This window comes from Oncorhynchus masou, chromosome 31 (genome assembly GCF_036934945.1).
Source record: "Oncorhynchus masou masou isolate Uvic2021 chromosome 31, UVic_Omas_1.1, whole genome shotgun sequence".
Lineage (NCBI taxonomy): Eukaryota > Metazoa > Chordata > Actinopteri > Salmoniformes > Salmonidae > Oncorhynchus > Oncorhynchus masou.
This window is the reverse complement of record NC_088242.1, coordinates 73480136-73500749: the sequence shown is the minus strand read 5'-3', so window position 1 is coordinate 73500749 and position 20614 is coordinate 73480136. Positions and strand designations below refer to the sequence as shown.

The 20614-nt window shown below is 41.8% G+C and overlaps 1 protein-coding gene across 2 annotated transcripts in view; it reads left to right on the top strand.

Moving 5' to 3' along the window:
• Positions 1-9379, top strand: part of LOC135524401 (multiple C2 and transmembrane domain-containing protein 2-like) — a 42598-nt gene extending 33219 nt beyond the window's left edge. For both annotated transcript variants that reach the window (XM_064951902.1, XM_064951901.1), the window contains 4 exons: positions 1700-1809; positions 1978-2087; positions 4076-4173; positions 6452-9379. In XM_064951902.1, coding sequence (XP_064807974.1) covers positions 1700-1809; positions 1978-2087; positions 4076-4173; positions 6452-6511 — 378 coding nt within the window. In that variant the 3' untranslated portion in view covers positions 6512-9379. The remainder of the gene's footprint in view (positions 1-1699; positions 1810-1977; positions 2088-4075; positions 4174-6451) is intronic.
• The last annotated feature ends 11235 nt before the right edge of the window (positions 9380-20614 follow it).

Below are 20614 nucleotides of genomic sequence, written 5' to 3'. Positions count from 1 at the left end.
TATCTTTTGGACCTTTTTTTTTATTCAAATGAAAGCTTATCTTTGGATAATCTTTGTCTACATTTACCTTGTGCACACAGGCCTATCTGTTACAGTTAAATAAGAGTTCATATCTCTTATCAGGTTTGAATCCTAATTCATGTTTAGGGGGCCTTAAACAAGTTTAGATCGAGATATGAAAGGGAATCTGAGCCTAACTGATGAGGCTCCATATCCAGTGAGCTCTAATTTCCCTGTGCGCGGCTTTCTCAGTCCATCAGGAGCACACAGACATGGATCTTAATGGCTTTTAGCAGGCAAAAATCTGCTTTGAATGAGAGCTCAGGAGAAAGAGCTCAATTAACACCTAAGGTGAAGTAAAGGATCTGCATTCACATTAGACTGAGGTTGGTTTTCTTTATGCCTTGCTGCAGACAGTGCCGTGTCTCTTCTATAGGATGATAGGCTACAGTACTATCACTCTGTCTCTATTGTATGACACTATGGGATAATAATCTCTTCACGGATCTCTCAGAGAAAGCATATTTGAGATATTTCCAGCGGCCTGGTAGGGGAGGCTCTCTACAGGGGTGGGAATTGCTCTCTTCCTGTGTTTGTTGTGGAGGAGACTTGGGACTGACAGTGGGGAGTCTATCTGTGCTGGGCTGGCGGACAGCGTGTTTTCCCAGGGGCTGCCTCATGAGACTCTGATAAAGGCATTCTGTCTGGACGCTGTCACTGAGCCCAGGCTGGGGCTGGAACTGCCTTCTAACACAAACATATAGACATCCTCAAGCCTCCTGTTAGACTCCATCAGATATCTTCCTCCCCCTCTCTCTCACGCTTCTCTGTCATCATTTCTGTCATTATTTCCTCCTTTTGATGTCTTCTCAGCCCTCTTTAGCTCACATTACTGGTGTTATCATCTGCAGCCTCTCCTCTCCCTCTGGAAAGCTTCACAGTGCTGCTTCTTCTCTGCCGTTACCAGCACTCATCTGATCATGTCCATTTCAACTGAAGAATATCTATTTTTTTCCCCACACTGAAATTGGCAGACACCATACCATGTCCATCTGGTCTATATAGGATGTCTGTATCATATCACGGCTTCTGCACCATGATATTAATTTAGCAATACAAAATGAATAATGTAACACTATTAACACTACCTTGGTGATGAGAGTGGACATAGCCAAAGCCCATTCACATGAAATTAGCCTTATATGAGTGAAAATATATCCAATGATTACAACCCTGTGATCTGGGATGGCTGAGCCACTGCTCTCTCACACACAGAGGTGTGAGGACAGAGAGCCAAACAGAGTATAGAGGTGGGTGGGATAGAATTGGCAAAACAAGTCTAAACCCGCCCCGTGGATTGGTTGCCACATGTAGCCTCTTTCTACTCTTCCTGTCTGGGTCATCTGGGATGCTGCCTGATTGCTGATGGCCATTTTATGTCCATCTCATCCTCCAGTTAATCTGTGATTTAGATGTAGAGCACTTCCATTGTTTGTGGCGGACAAAAGCAGAAATCATGACAGCTTTCCAACGTTGAATCTGCCTCATTTTCAAAAGCATAGTCTGAAGAGACATTATAGGCCATTCAATAGATGGAATTACTCATGATAGCATGGCAGAGATGAACTGGGCTTCGTTTGCTTCCTCAAACAATTGACATGCAGCACAGTAGACCTCATCAGTGCCTGTGTACTTTTAGGAATCTGGGAAAAAGGGACTGATGGAGAAAATCCATATGGTTCAAGAGATCATCATCACTGTCCAACACATTTTGGATGAAATCGCATGCATAGGGGAAAGAGTCAAGAAGTAAGTTTGACATTTTATCCTCACAGTATACTGGTGAGTTCAATGCTCTCTTCAGCAGTGGGTGTATAATGCTTTGGCTAGCAACTACATTATTGATTGTGCAGTATCTTGTAACATCCTGGTCATAATGATATTCTGACTTTATTTGATGTAATATTTCATCCACAGCACATTCAACTGGTCTGTGCCCTTCCTGTCCTGCCTGGCCTGCTTGGTTCTCTTTGTGGCAACAGCAGCATTATACTACATCCCACTGCGCTACATTATCTTCATATGGGGTAAGTCAAATATACAGCATTATTTTTATTATAAATACTGTAATTTGTAATGAATAGCTCCCCTTCGGCAAAACATTGTTGAAGAAGACAATCACAGTAAATAGCGCTTACATTCATTATATAACAGTCATTTGAACACTCACACCTCTTGAATGCCCAGAGCTCAGGCTGCTAGCTCCAGAGGCCCATTGTGCTCAGAGCTCTGCTCAGTGTGAGATGTAAGCAGGACAGTCTAAGGCTAGGCCCAGGGTCTGTGAGAAAACAAAGCCGAGCAGCGAGGCAGGGAGAACATCATGCTGTATATTAAACAGGATGTCCTTGGGCAGTGTAGGCTACTGGTGTAAACCCTCATTATCTGCTCCAGTCCTACAGAGATAGACAGTTGCCTCAGCGGTCAGAGGGAAACAGACACTCCTCCTCCAGCTGTTAGCCAACAACTAACTGTACTTCTACACTGCCTCCAACACAATCGATACCAAAATCATATCAAACAACAGCACTGATACACTCTCCTGACTCCACAGTTAACCCCCATGTCTGGTTGCAAGGCAAGCCTTTCATGTAGTCTGTACACATTTAGGTCCTTAGGTTCTTTGTGTACACGTTGAGGTAAGCGCTGTAGCTAGCAGTGAGTATATGGTCCCATTATGGTCTGTTTTCCAAATGGGGAGAAATAACAGTATTGAGCAAAGAATAAACTTATTTGATTGAGTGATATGGAAAGGTAGTTGGGAGTGGGGTGGTGATAGGGGAGGGGAGGTTGGTGGTAATCTCTGCTCTGGGCTATTGTACTGAATGTGTACTCAGAGGACCTGAGTCGCCTTTGGATACAGACTAAAGTGTATGTTCTGCAGTCAGCTATCAGGCTCTGTTCAAAAGCTGTCATGGATGTGTGTGTGTCTGCCTGCATTATAGCATCCTCTGTACGGTTGTGCTGACAACTTCTACATTTGTGATGATACATATCCATTGCACTGTCCATACAACCCCACCACCTTATTGATGTACTGATTCAATTTAGTTCCTGGGGATCAATTCAAATAGCATCACAGGGTGCAATTTCGTAGAGTGGTGAACATAGACGTGGAAAATAGGGGTGCTGAGGGTGCTGAAGCACCCCCTGATAAATCAGGGGGAAAAAATATAATCATACAAAAATAATTACAAATATACAGTATATATATTTTTTCCTCACAAAAGTAGTGCACTGGGCCTTTACTAGTATTAGCTGACCGATATAGACGTCTGTTGCTTTGCTTTGGCAAGAAAGGTAGTTACACAATTAAGAACAGTATCTTGCAAGATTCAATAAATTAATTGTAAGAGTAGTTGCCCTGTCATGTACATCAACACGTGCAAAGTTATGGGCAAAGACACAAAACATCCTTATCAAATTCAATATTTGTCTTGATCAAATAACATGTAAAACAACCACTTTTTGTGCAGTAGTACCTGCAGACGTTTCCATCAGCCTGAAGAAAAATAATGCACAGTACTGTAATTGAGTACATTGAGACATCAAGTGGTTTGTGATGATGTGGCTCAGTTGGTAGAGCATGGAGCTTACAATGCTAGGGTTGTTGGTTTGATTACCACAGTGCTAAAAAGTATGAAAACGTATGCACTCACTACTGGAAGTTGTTCTGGAAGAGCGTCTACTAAAATGGAAAAGGAATGAATAGACCATTTCAGTTTTCACATAGAAATACAGTGTAAGTTGCATTTACAAAGTATTTCAAGAAACTGGAAAACAGTTTTGTACATATAATTATCACACTCAAGTTACAAATGCTGGTAAACACTCAAATACATTTTGTAGAACATTTTTCACAAAGGCTTTACTACTGCTGTCCTGTATTAGTGGACCGATATAAACGTAGCTATGGAGGTGAAAGCGATAGCGATGGGTAGCAATATTTTTTTATCTTTATACAAATATGCAGGTCTGGATGACACCTTTATTTATTAACTTGTCCTTGTTTTCACAGGCATTAACAAATTTACCAAGAAGCTGCGCAACCCGTATGCCATTGACAATAATGAAATACTGGATTTCATCAAGAGGGTGCCCTCTGATGTTCAAAAGGTAAGGGTCCAATTTTCCATACAGACAGAGGGAATTCCCTGAAGATATCTGCATTATTTGCTCTAACAGAATTCCCAAGTGTTGTGGAAATATATCCTCTGGCTTTGTTTGATTATTAATGGACTCACGCCTTTAAAGCACCCATGGCCCAATTATTTCTGGCAGTGGTTTGATGCAGTCGCCCCGGTGCCTGGATGTGTTCTACTCTGATCTGTCCTCTGCCATATCGCTCCAGCCTCGTTCCTGATTAGCAGTTTTGTCTCTCTGTGATAAAAGTGCTGTGGCATCCAGGCCTATGATTGGCCAGGGGACGGTGGCGGGCCCCTGATGGCTGTAGTTGTGTGTGGCTGGTGTGCCCAACTCTGAGTCAGTTGAGACACTCTGACGTGGCCCCTGTCACATCAGGGTGGGGGAGTCAATGAATGTAGTCGTGAGCCCCGGCCGTCTTGCTGGCTGCCATATGTGATCATATATTAGCCATGGCTGATATGTCATTTGCGGTTACATCACATGGGCTGATAGTAAATAGCTGCCAGGGCAGGGTGCTGTACTTTAAGTGGAGCTGGGTGTTCATACTGTTCACTCTCTGTTTTGTTCTCTGACTGAGAGAGAGGCTGAGTGTGGGCAGGAAATAGAGCAGCACTGCTCCTTCCTCTCCCAGGTACTTTACAGACAGTATTCAGCCAGGATACGTGACTGTCTGGATCTGGAAAGACACTCTGAACACCAGTGTCTTTCGCTGCTGTCCCCTTGATGTCCCTCTAAGAGTTATTGCCAAATGTTCAGTGATGTTGTTGGAGAGAAGCCTATGTGATTTTTCAGCTGAGCAAGTTGGCAAAACAACATGAATACATTTAATTTCACCATATTTTATATGTCTCACATCTTTTATATGTGACAAATTGTTCAAGTTTTGAAAATGACCATGGGGACAATACTTTATAGTTTATGGTTCAGCTATGTCCTGGATGATGGCTACAAATCATTCATGTTGATTCACCACTACATAAACCTCTGTGAACAATAATGTTGCTGAATAATACAAACACAGTAACCATAACAATACACCACAGATTGCTGTTGTTACCTTACAACTTCAACCCTTAGAAAGGCCTAGGTATGGACACAATCGAGCCATATTACAAAGGCTGGAAATGGACTCCTTTCTCACAGCAAAATTACTTGGCAATTAGAGCCTGTGCAAATCTACAAAGCCCCCCTCAAACCGGGACTTCTGACAGGAGTGTGTCTGTCCTGAAATAACAAGCATCTGTCAGTTCTGAGAACAGTTTCATGTTCTGATGCAGACGGCAGTCACTTTGTTCCCTCATTCATTCCATCTCCCATTCTAATAATCAGGATTTGGTCATTAGTATGGAGTCTCTACCTTGATTCAACAGAACCATGTTACTGTTGTAGCAAAAACAAATGCTTTTGAAAGCAAATTTTCTTAAAACTTCATCATGCTGAGTTTCTAAATCTTTTTCAAACTAATGTTTCACAGTTTTTATTTTATTTAATGTTTTTTGGCCTGTTACTTTCACTACACACATTACAAAAATTACACAATGATACCAGATATTTCAGATACAAACGTCATTTAAACCATTGGCCATAGTAAGCTCCAATTTGGAAGTTTAATTCTAGAGTTTCCGCCTTAATTCCTGTTACAAATATTTTTGGACATATAGGAATCTGTGTTAAAGATTGAATTCCAGAACAGTGACATGACACAATCATTGATGTTGAGCCTCATAATTCTACAGTGCAAACATACTGTAGCTGAAAGGAAAAAGGGGTTTAAGATCAAATGCCAAAGTGTCATGTCTCTTTTTTTCGTATGAAATCTGTCATCTTTGAGATCCCATTGAAGCATGTAAAAGTCGACATCCCATCGATGCTAGTTGCTACTTCAGTCAAGAAACCTGGCTGAGGCTGTTCTTTGCTTCGTATAAAGTTTTCTCAGAAAGGACACAACTTGCACGAGTGACTATGCAGTTTACTCCCTCACTGGCAGGTTGTCTCAAAAGTTGATGACAGCTTCTAATATTGCGATTGTGGCAGAGGAGGGGGGCGTACACTGGTACGGAACCCTTGACTTCTCAAATCCTTCCTCCTTGTGATTAATCCCCTCTGCTCCTGTGTTTATAAAATGATTCATTACAGGCGAGCCCGCCTCGCTTTCCTCTGCACCAGCTTTCCTCGGGGGAGCCATTACCGTGCGCTCTACTGAGTTCAGATTACCTGTCTCTAACCAAACTCCTGTTTGTTTTTACAGGTGCAGTACAGCGAGCTGAGAGCGCCCAGCGTCCAGAGCCCACCACGAAGGAGAAGGTAAGCCCCTTGGACGTGCTGGATGAAAGGTACAGGCTCCTTCTGAGAACGGCGCAGCCCATTCTGCTACGATGACAACGCTCCAGTGCCAGCAGAACCTGCGACCCCTTATCCCCCTGCTCCCCCCTCTCCCCTGCCCCGTGCTGTGGGGGTGCAGTCAGCCGCTCTCCCGCTTGTGTGTCTGCCACCCCCCTGACAGGGGCTGTGCACTGCACCGGGCTAGGAGGGCAGCACATGGAGCTGTCAATCATAGAGCCAGAGACACCATCGGCCCACTCCGGCCCAGCTTGCATCAATTCATGCATTTTAGAAAAAGAATGAGAGCTAGAGTTTGGTTTAATTCAAACCACTGCTGTTTTGCTTTTATAGATTTGAATAGTAACACCTTGATCAGACTTGACAGCCTCATTGCATCAAGGCTGCCTAAAATATTCTGTAGTCAAACTTTTTTCATTATGTAATCCAACATTTGTGCTGGATGTGTATGCAACAAAAGTTAAACATTCCCCTTTTCCTACTATTTCTGTCAAGTCTATGCATACAATTTGATGTTTACATTGGATTTATCCAACATATGCACCACACGAAACACACTGCAACTGCCTCTGCAACGCAATGCTGCAAGTCAAACACAGCGTTACATTGGAAATTAATGTACTTCTGATGTACAAAATGCGCCTTCGGTCAGATAAAGGCGTTCAACTGAACTGCTGCAATGCTTTGACTGATTTACATTTTCATTTCATATAAGGACAAATACAATACTGTAACTGTGCTAAATCCAGTTATTACTTTGTGGTCACATTTATTTTTATTATATATATTTTTGTTAACCTCCCTCTTCGGAGGACACATCTTGTTTATTTATTTACAGCTTTTCTGCTACAACAAATCAAATCAAATTGTATTTGTCACATGCGCTGAAAACAACAAGTGTAGACCTTACCATGAAATGCTTACTTACAAGCCCTTAACCAACAGTGCAGTTCAAGAAGAGTAAAGAAAATATTTACCAAATAAGCTAAAGTAAAAAATAATGAAAAGTAACAAAATAAATAACAATAACGAGGCTATATACAGGGGGTGCCGGTACCAAGTCAATGTGCGGGGGTACAGGTTAGTCAAGGTAATTTGTACATGTAGGTAGGGGTGAGTAAGTGACTATGCATAGATAATAGCAGCTGTGTACAAAACAAATGGAGTACCAGTCTTTATTTTTTACTATTTTCAACATTGTAGAATAGTAGTGAAGACATCAAAATTATAAAATCACACATATGGAATCATGTAGTAACCAAAACAGTGTTAAATAAATCCAAATATATTTGACATTCTTCAAAGTAGGCATTCTTTGCCTTGATGACAGCTTTGCACACTCTTGGCATTCTCTCAACCAGCTTTACCTGGAATGCTTTTCCAACAGTCTTGAAGGAGTTCCCACATATGCTGAGCACTTGTTGGCTGCGTTTCCTTCACTCTGCGGTCCAACTCATCCCAAAGCATCTCAATTTGGTTGAGGTCGGGTGATTGTGGAGGCAGGGTGATCTGATGCAGCACTCTATTATCACTCTCCTTCCTGGAAAAATAGCCCCTACACAGCCTGGTGGTGTGTAGGGCCCAAACCAGATGGGATGTGCCTTGAATTATAAATAAATCAGTGTCACCAGCAAAGCACCCCCACCACATAACACCTCCTCCTCCATGCTTTACAGTGGGAAATATACATGCGGAGATCATCCGTTCACTCACACTGCGTCTCACAATGACACAGCGGTTGGAACCAAAAATCTCACATTTTGACTCCAGACCAAAGCACAAATTTCCACTGGTCTAATGTCCATTGCTCGTGTTTCTTGGCCCAACCAAGTCTCTTCTTATGATTGTTGTCCTTTAGTAGTGGTTTCTTTGCAGCAATTTGACCATGAAGGCCTGATTCACACAGTCTCCTCTGAACATTTGATGTTGAGATGTGTCTGTTACTTGAACTCTGTGAAGCATTTATTTGGGCTGCAATTTCTAAGGCTGGTAATTCTAATGAACGTATCCTCTGCAGCAGAGTTAATTCTGGGTCTTCCATTCCTGTGGCGGTCATCGTGAGAGTCAGTTTCATCATAGTGCTTGATGGTTTTTGCAACTGCACTTGAAGAAACTTTCAAAGTTCTTAAAATGTTCTGTATTGACTGAACTTCATGTCTTAAAATAATGATGGACTGTCATTTCTCTTTACTTATTTGAGCTGTTCTTACCATAATATGGACTTGGTATTTTGCCAAATATGGCTAACCTCTGTATACCTCCCTACCTTGTCACAACACAACTGATTGGCTCAAATGCATTAAGAAGGAAAGAAATTCCACAAATTAACTTTAAAGAAGGCACACCTGTTAATTGAATTGCATTCCAGGTGACTATCTCATGAAGCTGGTTGAGAGAATGCCAAGAGTGTGCAAAGCTGTCAATGAAGGCAAGGGGTGGCTATTTGAAGATTCTCAAATATAAAATATTTTGGGATTTGTGTAACACTTTTTAATTTACTACATGTTTCCATATGTGTTATTTCATTGTCTTCACTTTTCATCTACAATTTAGAAAATAGTTTAAAAAATAAAGAAAAACTAAAACCTTTGTATATCATTATTTTAATTCAAATGTCAATTCACTGTACAATCATTTGTATAAATTACCTGAATGTTTTTTTATAATGAAGAATGCATTTTCAGAATCGAGCCAAAGGAAAGTTTGATACATGTAACTTTGAATTTCCAGTCTACTGTGCAACTTCTCAGGTTTCCTGTTTTGGTATGTTCTTCTTTGTATATCCTCAAATCTATTTTTTATGAATTGTAAAATATAGAAACAATCCCATCTCCGACTGGAGTTGTTGCAGACTGATTTTGTCCCTAACTACACTGTACTGGGGATGGATTAGGCCACTTCTATCCCTGTATACACAGTAAACACATCTGATTGCACAACACACCCATTGGAACAGAGCTCATGCATTGGCCACCACTGTGCCTTGGTTACTGAGCTCACATCAAAGCACTGTACGTCGGTCCAGTGCAGTGGCTAATGCAGCGCTTTGTTGCCTTCTCACAATAACAGGGTCCACATGAGAGAGAGCTCATCTCTCCCAGAGAGTACTCCCCATCCTCAGCACTTAGTGCTTCACATTTCCATTAAAATCACCTCCCCTGCCTAATGGTGGCTACACAGACACACACGCACACACACAGCTCCATGATAGTCTTTCTCTCCATGATGGAGTTCTTGGAAGAGTAACATATGGTTTCTTTTCCATCAGACATAATCCCCAATCAGAGGGTATTTTACGGTTTGCTTCGAGGCATCTTCAAGTTATTCACAATGATTAGCCTCAAGCACAGATGTGATGCTACTTATAGATGATTATTGGTGTGTTTGGAAGATTGTTTTAGATCTTATATGTATTAGATTTGAATGTGATGATTTTCAAACAGTTTTATCCTTGATGGGCCTACATTAACTGGCTCTTTCATTGCCTTTGAGAAATGACTATCTCTTTTCAATGGGAAATCAATTATTCTCATGACATTTCTCGACTAAGGACATATTGCTTGATGGATCAAATCTATGTGGAATACCTTTCGCACATATAACAGTGGAACTTTAAACATATAACATGTTATCAGAGTTCTTAGAGATTGGCCTTTTTTATCATTGGCTCTCCAAACAGTAGGCCATTAAAATAACTTATTGTTAATTTGGTGTGTTTTCTCAGTTAAATAAATAAACAAGTAAGCAACACTTAAAAATAGCCCTAGTTTAAGAAGAGTTTGGGCTACGGTGAGCCCTGGACCTCAGCACTGGGAATTTGTTCCTACTGATTGGTGTGCTGAGCATCCCAGTCGGGCTGCGGGCGCTCCCCCTCCTCTGCAGTAGCAAGCTGGTGAAAGAGCATCCGTCTGTGCTTTGTGAAGAGTTTGATTGGCTCAGGGGGACCCGGTGGAGCCCCGGGCTATCTCTTTTGACAGCCTGATAGAGACATCACTGGGCTCTCCCAGGAGCTGCCACCAGGGGTCCATTTCAAAGTGAGGGGGAGTCGAGGTGACCCTGAGCTTCTGACGAGCTAAATCCCACACACAAGCTGAAGCCCTGCTGCATTCTGGGCTCCACTGGGGGCGGGTGGGGCTGGCATGGAGAATGAGGAGGGGTGGGGTTCCCACAGACCACTGAGGAGACCCAATGAGGTGTCCCTGAGAGGTGAAACCAATTAAGCTTCGCTCCCAGGGTACTGTTAATCATCATATTTTAACACTCCAAAAACGCCACACCAGAACGTTTGTATCTCGCAGATACAGTTAGATGTGTTCTGCAGTATCTTTCATCCTACAGACTCTGGTTTGGATTCAATGCAGAACTTCTGAAAATACAAAACAGAACTTTCCAAAGAGAAATACTGCAATTGCTTACTGATGATAAATTGTTTCTGAAAGAAAGGACCAAATTACTATAAAAGGTGACATTTTGTCTTGATGTTAAAACCACTTCATGTACCACAGTGTATGACATGGCATTGTTGGCCAATATTGATGAATTGAGCCTGGCTCTGGGGACTTCTGGGAACAAAGAGGTTGGAGCTTTCATCAGTAAAGATATTATCGAGGCAAATTACATCATTGGCATTGAGAGGTCATGGTGAATAGGCTGTCTGCTTCCTAGATGTCAAGTCAATAGCTGAGCTTTTGGGCTTGGACGCTCTCTGTGTAACTTTGAGACATTCGAAGTCAACGAAATAAAGATAATAAATAGATAGGATTAGAACTGCCAATGCATTCTCACAGACCATACTTTCTCTCTCCTTTTTATAGAGGTAGTCATATTTAATAAATTATTTATACATTTATTTCCTCCCGGGAAAAGCCCATATCTCATCAGAGGAAGCCACCATGCAATCTGGTCCCTGAATGCATTAGAAACTCCCTGGATATTTTACAAGCTCGCTAATGAACATTTGAGCCAGTTAACATTGCCTGGATCATATTTTTTCCACTAGTTGTTGTTGTTGTTGTGCACTGCGTGGCAGTGATGTCTTCATCAGCCTGTCAAAAAAAAACGCCTGCAGCTGTGGTAGATCCCCCCCCCCCCCAGAGCCTGTCACACTCCTTGTTTCCATGGTAGTCCTTCAGGCAGCACCACAGGCAGGCTGTGCGCAAGGACCCCTACAACCTGTTTTTTCAGCAGTCGCTTCTGTGATGTGTAGCTCCGAAGCGGGCGTCAAACTAGCAAGCGCAAGCGCAAACACATAGAACACTGATCCATTCTGTCCTTCACAGGTGTATCACCCTGCCTTTCAGAGGATGCCAGCAAGGGCTTCATTTTAATATTCCACTACACTCCGCACCTCTTTTTAGTAATTGTTACATGAGCGATTTCATGATGGTTCTCTGACCTCCCATCATGGAGACACTATATTACCACAGTGCAGCAGAGTAACAGGGGCACTACGCTTGGTTATACTTACAGGTGTCAAATCTATTTGGTTCTAGTCATTTGTTCTAGTTGTACCATTTGAAAAACGGGCCAAAGAGATTAGCACTAATGCCCTGAGTCTGGGCTGCCATGAATTAAAACGCCAGAGGTCAAGGCCTATCCTAAGAGGACCTTGACACCAATAAAGTGGCAGGCTTTCCTGGAATCAACTCAGTAACGAGATCCAAATGAAGACCAGATTGTGTTGCTACAGTCCCAGATTGTTCAGCCTCCATAAGCATGTGCCTGAGGAGACTGCATGGAGAGCTTTTAAAAAGACGTCCAGGGCTTTATTCAGGTGCCAGTTTGCATTGTAGGAGTCGGTTTATCCTCAAAGTCAACTATAAAAAAGCCAATCAAACAGTTTTATACTGTCAGTGTCGCTCTTTATTCAAGAACCAGCTCTAATGACAGGAATACTAGAAAGCGCAAGAACAGGGACTGATATGGTCTCTGGGATTAGGGGTGAAAATATGACTGTGTTAACAACAAAGAGAAATATGACTGCTCATGGTGGCTGTTTCCAAAAGTCACAGTTTGCTAATAATTTATACCATGGTCCACTGTACTCTGTGGTGTAAAGACATTTCAAAAGCCATAATTCTTTGTAACATATCAAGAATAGATGGTAGCCTTTAAGATATTAAATGAAATCATTGGCCTTTAAAAGCATCTCTCCGGGGGCAGCCTGCATTAATAAATTCAACTGATACTGCTTTAATATTATTCAGAGTGCATTAAAATGAAGCGAACAGCTGGGTTCATGGCCGGTCTCTGGAGTATTGCCTGAGTCTTGAGTGGTGGTTGAATGCAAAGCATGTCTGATGCAGTGCGGCGGCCCTGCGCGCTGGATGCAGGGCCACAAGGTCTCTGTGTTACAGGTGCAGGCCTGACAGGCGCTGCTCTTGGATCAGGGGGTCCTGGGTACTGACATGGGCCTCAGGGCAGCGACCGTTCTGCCTATCTCGGAACAATGTCACACGTGAACAGAAACCAGGGCCTTGCATCAAATCAGGACAGCCTTGCTGTTATTACTGTGCTACTGTTACTGAGAGAATGAAGTGTTGACAAAAACTTCCAGTAATCTATAAATGGGCACTATTTCAAAATACTGTGTGTACTTTAATTAAGCTAGCTAGGGCAATGTCATTCAGAGGCATTTGCACTGGTTTCAACCTTAATTTCTTATTCTTCAAAATACCTATCCCAAGACTCCCTGAAAAACAGTGGCAACTGTTACTGTGTTTATCCTGGTAAAATAAAAATAAATAAAACGAAGCTATACAACCTTGACAAAGAACCTTTAACATATTTGTAGGAAAAACACTGGGCTGACTTAAAAAAAAAAGAAAAGCAACAGAACTGTAAAGCCTTTGTTAACTTCTTGTGTTACCTCGGTGCTCTGTACTTAGTGTGAGCGTCAGGCAACAATATGCAGAATAATCTAACTGCATATTTCATTTTAATTAACAGTGATATAACACATTGTGACTCTAAGCCTCCTGAGGAAAGAGCACAATATTTGGTTTGATGAATCTGCTAAAGCCACCGAGAGTCTCGCCGTTGCTAACCCCAGGGGAATCCGGTATCATTATAGATAAGGACAGATCTCCTTTTTGTCTCACTGAAAGAGAGGGAGGGAAAAACATATTTCCACAGTGGCTGGCACATGTGTGACTGCAAAAATGTTCAATATTAATAGCCTTTCATCAAGGACACAATTAGGACACCTCTATTTGACACATTCTATAGCATCAGAATGAATATATATATGCAGTCTCTAGGAAGGAGACATAGCAGAATTACAAAGTGAAATCACAGTGGGCAAACCTAGTAGAATGAAGAAGCCCACAACATGACAATCAGGAGCTGATATATTTTGATCTGCTGTGAATTTAAAAGAACCAAGAGACTAAAAGTATATTATAAGCCCTATTCATAATTCACAGCCTAGGACAAGTTGTGTATTTACACAAATTAGCATACATTTATACAGCTACACATTTGAAATTTCAACAGCCACACAATCACACACTACAAACATAACATGGCCATACTACTTTCATCTTATAGAGATACCAACGGTATTGCAGGAACTACTTTCGTATATCTTCAATCAATGTTTTTATTCAAAGCTACTTGTGTGTTTCATGCCTCTCCTTCTTCCCCAGCACAATGCATATTGCATTTGGCCATACATATTTTCATTAGGTTTATCCTCTTGCTTATTAATTTGATGTTTGAATTAAAGTGGCAAATCCCAATAAACATAGCTTTATAGATGATGTATCACTCTTCTAAATCTTATCAATAGTGGTCCTTTTAAGTTTATGAAGTGACTGCAGTTAGGCTACACACGACTGTGAAGGTTCTGTGGCAAAACCCTTTGTTGGTGAGTTTTAACTGTGAGTGAAGTAATGTTTAAGCCTGGACAGTGTGTGTTTAGCTGGGAAGTTGAGTGAAGAGAATAACCCCATGGAGTTCACCTCCAACACAGCAGCAGCCTTCTCCTCAGTAGTAGTGTCAGAGTGACACCAGACCAGTGTGCCAGACAGCAGCAGATACCATCAGGCCCACTAACCAGGCCTGCTAATTACTGTCTCCTAACAGGTCCTTCAGTGCTGAGGCAATGTATGCTCTCATTTCAGATTAAAAAATAAATGTATATGGAAAAAAGGATCAATTACAGGAAGGGGCAGAAAAAATCCATCCTCTAGCTGAGTAATTAGACGTAGACTTTCATTGAAAGTGCTTGCTCTGTGATGAAGGTTTAAAGAGTCCAGTGGTAGAGACACTAAAACTGTGTTTTATTTACGACGCTGCCGTGTCACCCACCGGGGCCCAATTAGGCTGCGACTGATGCCTCTGAAAGCTCCTTGCTGCTCCTCTTTGACAGGAAATGAAAGCTCCAATTGCTCACGTCCTTCCACTGACCCGCAGGCTCCAGGCTCAACCTGTTTCACTGCAGTCTAGGCTGGTGGGGAGCAATGACTTCAACACACCGCCACGAGAACAGTGTTTTGTTCCTCTAGGTTAGTCGTCTCAGACTTTTTCCAGCATGTCACATCACTTATCTGTGTCAACAGAGCAGAGCGCCGTGATGATGTGAACGTTTAAGGAATACAATTCTTCAAGGCAAGTTCATAAGACACAAATGGTCTTGTAGGCTTAACCTGGACTCAGGGGTAGATGTAACATATTAAATGTAAACCTGTCTCCCTCCATATAGTATGATACAGTATGTTACGTTTCATATGGTATATTTTAGTTTGTGGATGTCCATCATCCATTTCATATATGTTATGAATTGCAATTTATATAATATGTTACGAATTTGCATTAAGTATAATATGTTACGAATTCCAAATTCTTGTGCCTAAAGCTAGCTAGGTGGTTAGATGGCAAATGTTAGCTCGGCTAGGGGTTAAGGTTAGGATTAGGAGTTAGGGTTAGAGGTTAGAGGTTAATGTTAGGGGAAAGGTTATCTGACATGCTAAGTAGTTGCAAAGTAGATAAAAAGTAGCAAGTAGTGGCCAAGTTGCAAATGAGCTAAAATGCTCAAGTCCATGATGTGATTAGGGGAACCACATGTCCCGGATTGTGCAGATCAGTCACGCATTTTAGCCCCTTGTCACGCATTTTATCAACAAATGCAAAAACCACCAATTTACAAAAAAAAGTTGATTTGTCCCTTATTTCAGTCAGACATTCCAACCTGTCTCTTTTGCAGTGAAGTTATGCTTTTGATAAGATATACAATATATCATAAGGATGTGGTACTGGTGCTGTAAAACACGTTTCCAATCGTTCTTGAGATCTGATATTCTGATTCACGGAAGATGCGAGGTAGGCCAATGTCATTTCATCAACCAATCACTTTTATCAAATCCTTTCGCTCACAATTCCAGCTAAACTTGGAGAGGACAGCTAACTAAAGCGTGCATCTGACAAAGAACTACAAAAGTAAGTAAATAGCCTTATTAGACTGAAAATATATAAGGTGATTTTGTCAAACTTGTGAGGCTCTCCATGCTCATTAGTTGCTCATTCAACATATTTTTTGCTACTTTACTCGATGCAGTTTTCAATGTCTCCCTTCAATGTCTCCTTGAGACCAACCAGAAATGTTTCGTGGCCAAATATTCCCAGATTTTCATAAAACAGCCACACATTTTTTCTCTCATTTCTGCTTTACCAAATTTTGCATGGGGCAAAAGAGTGGGCTTCAATTAGCTAGTTCGGTGCAGCGGGCGTTCTGTGCAGCAGGAGGAGGATTTTTGCGGGACAATACCTAAATTGTCCTGCATTTGGGTATTTTAAATGTGGTCACCCTAGAAAGTCCTGCAACTTCATCCCTTTGTCCCACATTTGGGTATTGGAAATGTGGTTACCCTATATGTGATTCTAACACGCAACCTTTGGGTTGCTAGACGTTCGTGTTATATGCCCACCCATTCTCCCTGACTAACTACCCTCCTTTGTTTTTGGCTTAAGTAAGCTTCAGTCTTATGTAACCATACCAAACATAACATATAAAAATTTGAGTGTCACAGTTTCACATTTACTATGTTACGTCTGGTAGGCTAGACATTTACTATCATGCATGGCTACCTCCTGTACTGTTTCTTAGATTGAGATGTTAAACAACATCTACTGTACAGTGCTGCAGCATACTGAATGAGCAGGTCTCTTACCTACATGAGGGAGCTGTGTGGCTGTTCCACAAGAAAAGGTCCTGATTGCCATGTTGGATTGCATTCTTATGTCAGCTTCAGACAGTTTGTCAGAGTAATTTTCTTAATTAACTGCGATGTGCTCTGATTAAACTGATATTTACCAATTTACATCCTTTCAGGCTTTAAATTGCCTTTCATAGACTCCAAGCATGTGTTTTATAACCAGGAGATACAAACAGAGCGTAAAACATCTACTCATGTTTCTACACAACATTAAAAGAGTTGTGTGTTATTTTGCATGAACACATACATGTGGAAGATTGTTATATTCACCATTTTTTTTGTCAACCATCTACAGAAAATACTCTGTAATGTCAAAGTGGAAGACAAATTCTAACATTTTTAAAAATAAAAACGAATATATTGCGATTAGATAAGTCTCTAAGAGCTTTGCGCACATGGATTGTACAATATTTACAATATTTTTTAAATTCTTCATGCTCTGTCAAGTTGGTTGTTGATCATCGCTAGTCAGCCAATTTTCAAGTCTTGCCATAGATTTTCATGCCGATTTAAGTCAAAACTGTAACTAGGCCACTCAGGAACATTCAATTTCATCTTGGTAAGCAACTCCAGTGCATATTTGGCCTTGTGTTTTAGGTTATTGTGTTTTAGGTGAATTTGTCTCCCAGCGTCTGTTGGAAAGCACGTGGGTGATTGAAAGATGAACTGGGGTCATCTGAACTGAACCAGGGTTTCCTCTAGGATTTTGCCTGTGCTTAGCTCTATTCCGTTTCATATTATCATTAAGAAAACTCTCTTGTCCTGGCTGATGACAAGCATACCATTAACATGATGCAGCCACCAACATGCATGAAAATATGAGGAGTGGTACTCAGTGATGCGTTGTGTTGGATTCACCCCAAACATAACACTTTGTATTCAGAACATAAAGTACATTTCATTGCCACAGTTTTTGCAGTTTTAGTTTAGTGCCTTATTGCAAACAGGATGAACGTTTTGGAATATTTTAATTCTCTACAGGCATCCTTCTTTTCATTCTGTCAATTAGGTTACTTTTGTGGAGTAACTACAATTATCCATCCTAGTTTTCGCCTATCACAGCCATTCAACTTGTCCTGGGATATTAACTTAAACATTATTTTACCTGAAATGCACAAGGTCCTCTACTCCGACAGTTCATCCACAGATAAAAGGTTAAAGGTTTGTTTCTAGTAATCTCTCCTCCTTCAGGTTTCTCCTTCTTTGGACTATATGGCGGTTGGCAACCAGCTTTAAGGTGCATTACCACTACCAACTGGACTGGAATGTGGACCTCAGTTCATCTTTCAATCACCCACATGGGTATATGCTACCATAAACCAATGAGGGAGAGGCAGGACTTGCAGTGAGTCAAGTGTCACAAATAAAACCAAGTTATATTTTAGCGGCTGGCTACTCAGACGCTCATTGACGCGCACGAGCAGTGTGGGTGAAATTATTGAATAACATGTATGTGTAAATTTATTTTGCGATCAGCATGTTAGCCTCATGGTGAAATCCCTGAGTGGTTTCCTTCCTCTCCAGCAACTGAGTTGTAGTGATTGGGTGTTTTGATACACCATCCAAGTGTAATTAATAACTTCACCATGCTCAAACGGATATGTCTGCTTTTAATTATATATCTTTTTGCAGTCTACCAATTGGAAAATCTCCCTGGTCTTTGTGGTTGAATCTGTGAATGAAAATCACTGCTCGACTGAGGGACCTTACAGATAATTGAGGTAGTCATTCACAAATCATGTTAAACACTATTATTACACATAGAGTGAGTCCATGCAACTTATTATGTGACTTGATAAGCACATTTATACTCCTGAACTTATTTAGTCTTGCCATAACTGTAAGGGCCGACGCCAGAGATGAGAAGATGAGAAGCAGGTACGGGGAGTTGGACATTTAATGCGGAACAGACAGGTAACAGGACAAGAAAAGCATCAGCACACGGGTATACAAGGATATACAAACATTAATGCAGAAGCAGGGAACAGAGCGAGGAACCCGACAGATATAGGGAAGGTAATGACAGAGGTGATTGAGACCAGGTGAGCCCAATAATAGCTGATGCACATGATGGGGAGAAGGCAGGTGTGACAGTACCACCCCCACAGGAGCACCCAACTTACGGGCCGGCCGAGGCACAGGCGCTGGGCGTGAAACCCCGACGAACCGGCAGAGGCGTGAGAGCCTGGCGTGTCGACGGAGGCATGAAGGCCTGTCGATCCGGCGGAGGCGAGAAACCTCTCCAGCCAGCTAGGACGTGACAGCCCGACGAGCTGGCTTAGGCACCCCCGGTTCCATAGGTGTCGGGCCCCGGACCCGACGTCACCCCCAACCGGAACGTCAGCACTCCCAGATGCTTCGTATGATGGCTTGAATAAAGTTGAACATTTAATGCGGAACACACGGTTATACAAAGACATACGAACATTAATGCAGAAGCAGAGAACAGAGCGGGGAGCCAGACAGATATAGGGAAGGTAATGACAGAGGTGATTGAGTCCAGGGGAGTCCAATAATCGCTGATGCACGTGACGGGGGGAAGCTAGGTGTGGGTAATGATGATGACAGGAGGACACAATGCCGGGGAGCCTGGCGCCCTCGAGCGCCATGGGGGAAGTGCGGGAGCAGTCATGACAATAACGAAGGGGTTGAATACTTATTGACTCAAGACTTTTCAGCTTTAAATGTTTTATTAATTTGTAAAAATTTTGAAAAACATATTTCCACTTTGACATTATGGGGTATTGTGTTTAGGCCAGTGAAAAAAACATATTATTTTTTCACTCAGGCTGTAACACAAAATGTGAAAAAAGTAAAGGGTTGTGAATACTTTCTGAAAGCGCTGTAGACTAATTAATAACTTCACTACCAGTCTTTCACACATGCCACTGTGCACTATAACAATACATTATATGTTTATGTAATTCTTGAATTACCATACACAAAGTACTGTATATGTCATTTACTAGTTTTAATAGACATACAACCCCTAGAAAACCCTGAATGCCTATGGATCTTTAAGCATGCAGCAGGAGAGAACCAATTAGCAACTATCTCTTTTATATTCCTCCCTATCTGCAGTAAGTGAGTGTGAGCGTGAGAGGGAGAGGTATGGGGGGAGGAGTTTGAGCAGCACAGACAGACAGAGAGAGAAAACAAAGCCATCATCTCCCAGTGCTTGCCCTCCTCTCCCCTCTCCTCTGTAGCTCCAATTACTGCCTCCTCTCCCTACCATCAGTATGCAGCAGGGCTGCTTCTCTCCACCACTCGCCCCAGGCCATTGAATATGTTACCTCCGCTATGGGGCGAGGGGCTCAGGGGCACCGCACTCCCTAACCCCTTGGATAATTTGGGATTCCTGCTCCTGCCTTGGAGAGACGAAAACAAATAAAACACCCAAATAAATAAAGAAATAATGCTGCCTCTCAAATATCCAGAGATCTACTGATTTATTGATTTGGTCAGTCTTTTGTTTATTGTTCTTTGTAAATAATTACAGAGCTGCGACCAACCGGCCCCATCATCACCCAATGAGTGTGGGTAACTGGGGTATAGTACACAGCAAAAGTTATGTGCACCCAGTTTGTGTATTGTTGAATCTTGTTGTGTGGACACAAATAATACTTGTTGATATGGTGGCTATGGGGGAAATTATGCATAATGCTTCATAATTCAATATTCAACAATATTATATTTTCATATCCGTAATGAACTATTTAAGCAAAAAGGCCCGAGGGGGTGTGGTATATGGACAACATACCATGGTTAAGGGCTGTTCTTAAGCATGATGCAACGCGGAGTGCCTGGATACAGCCCTTAGCCGTGGAATATTGGCAATATATCACAAACCCCAGAGC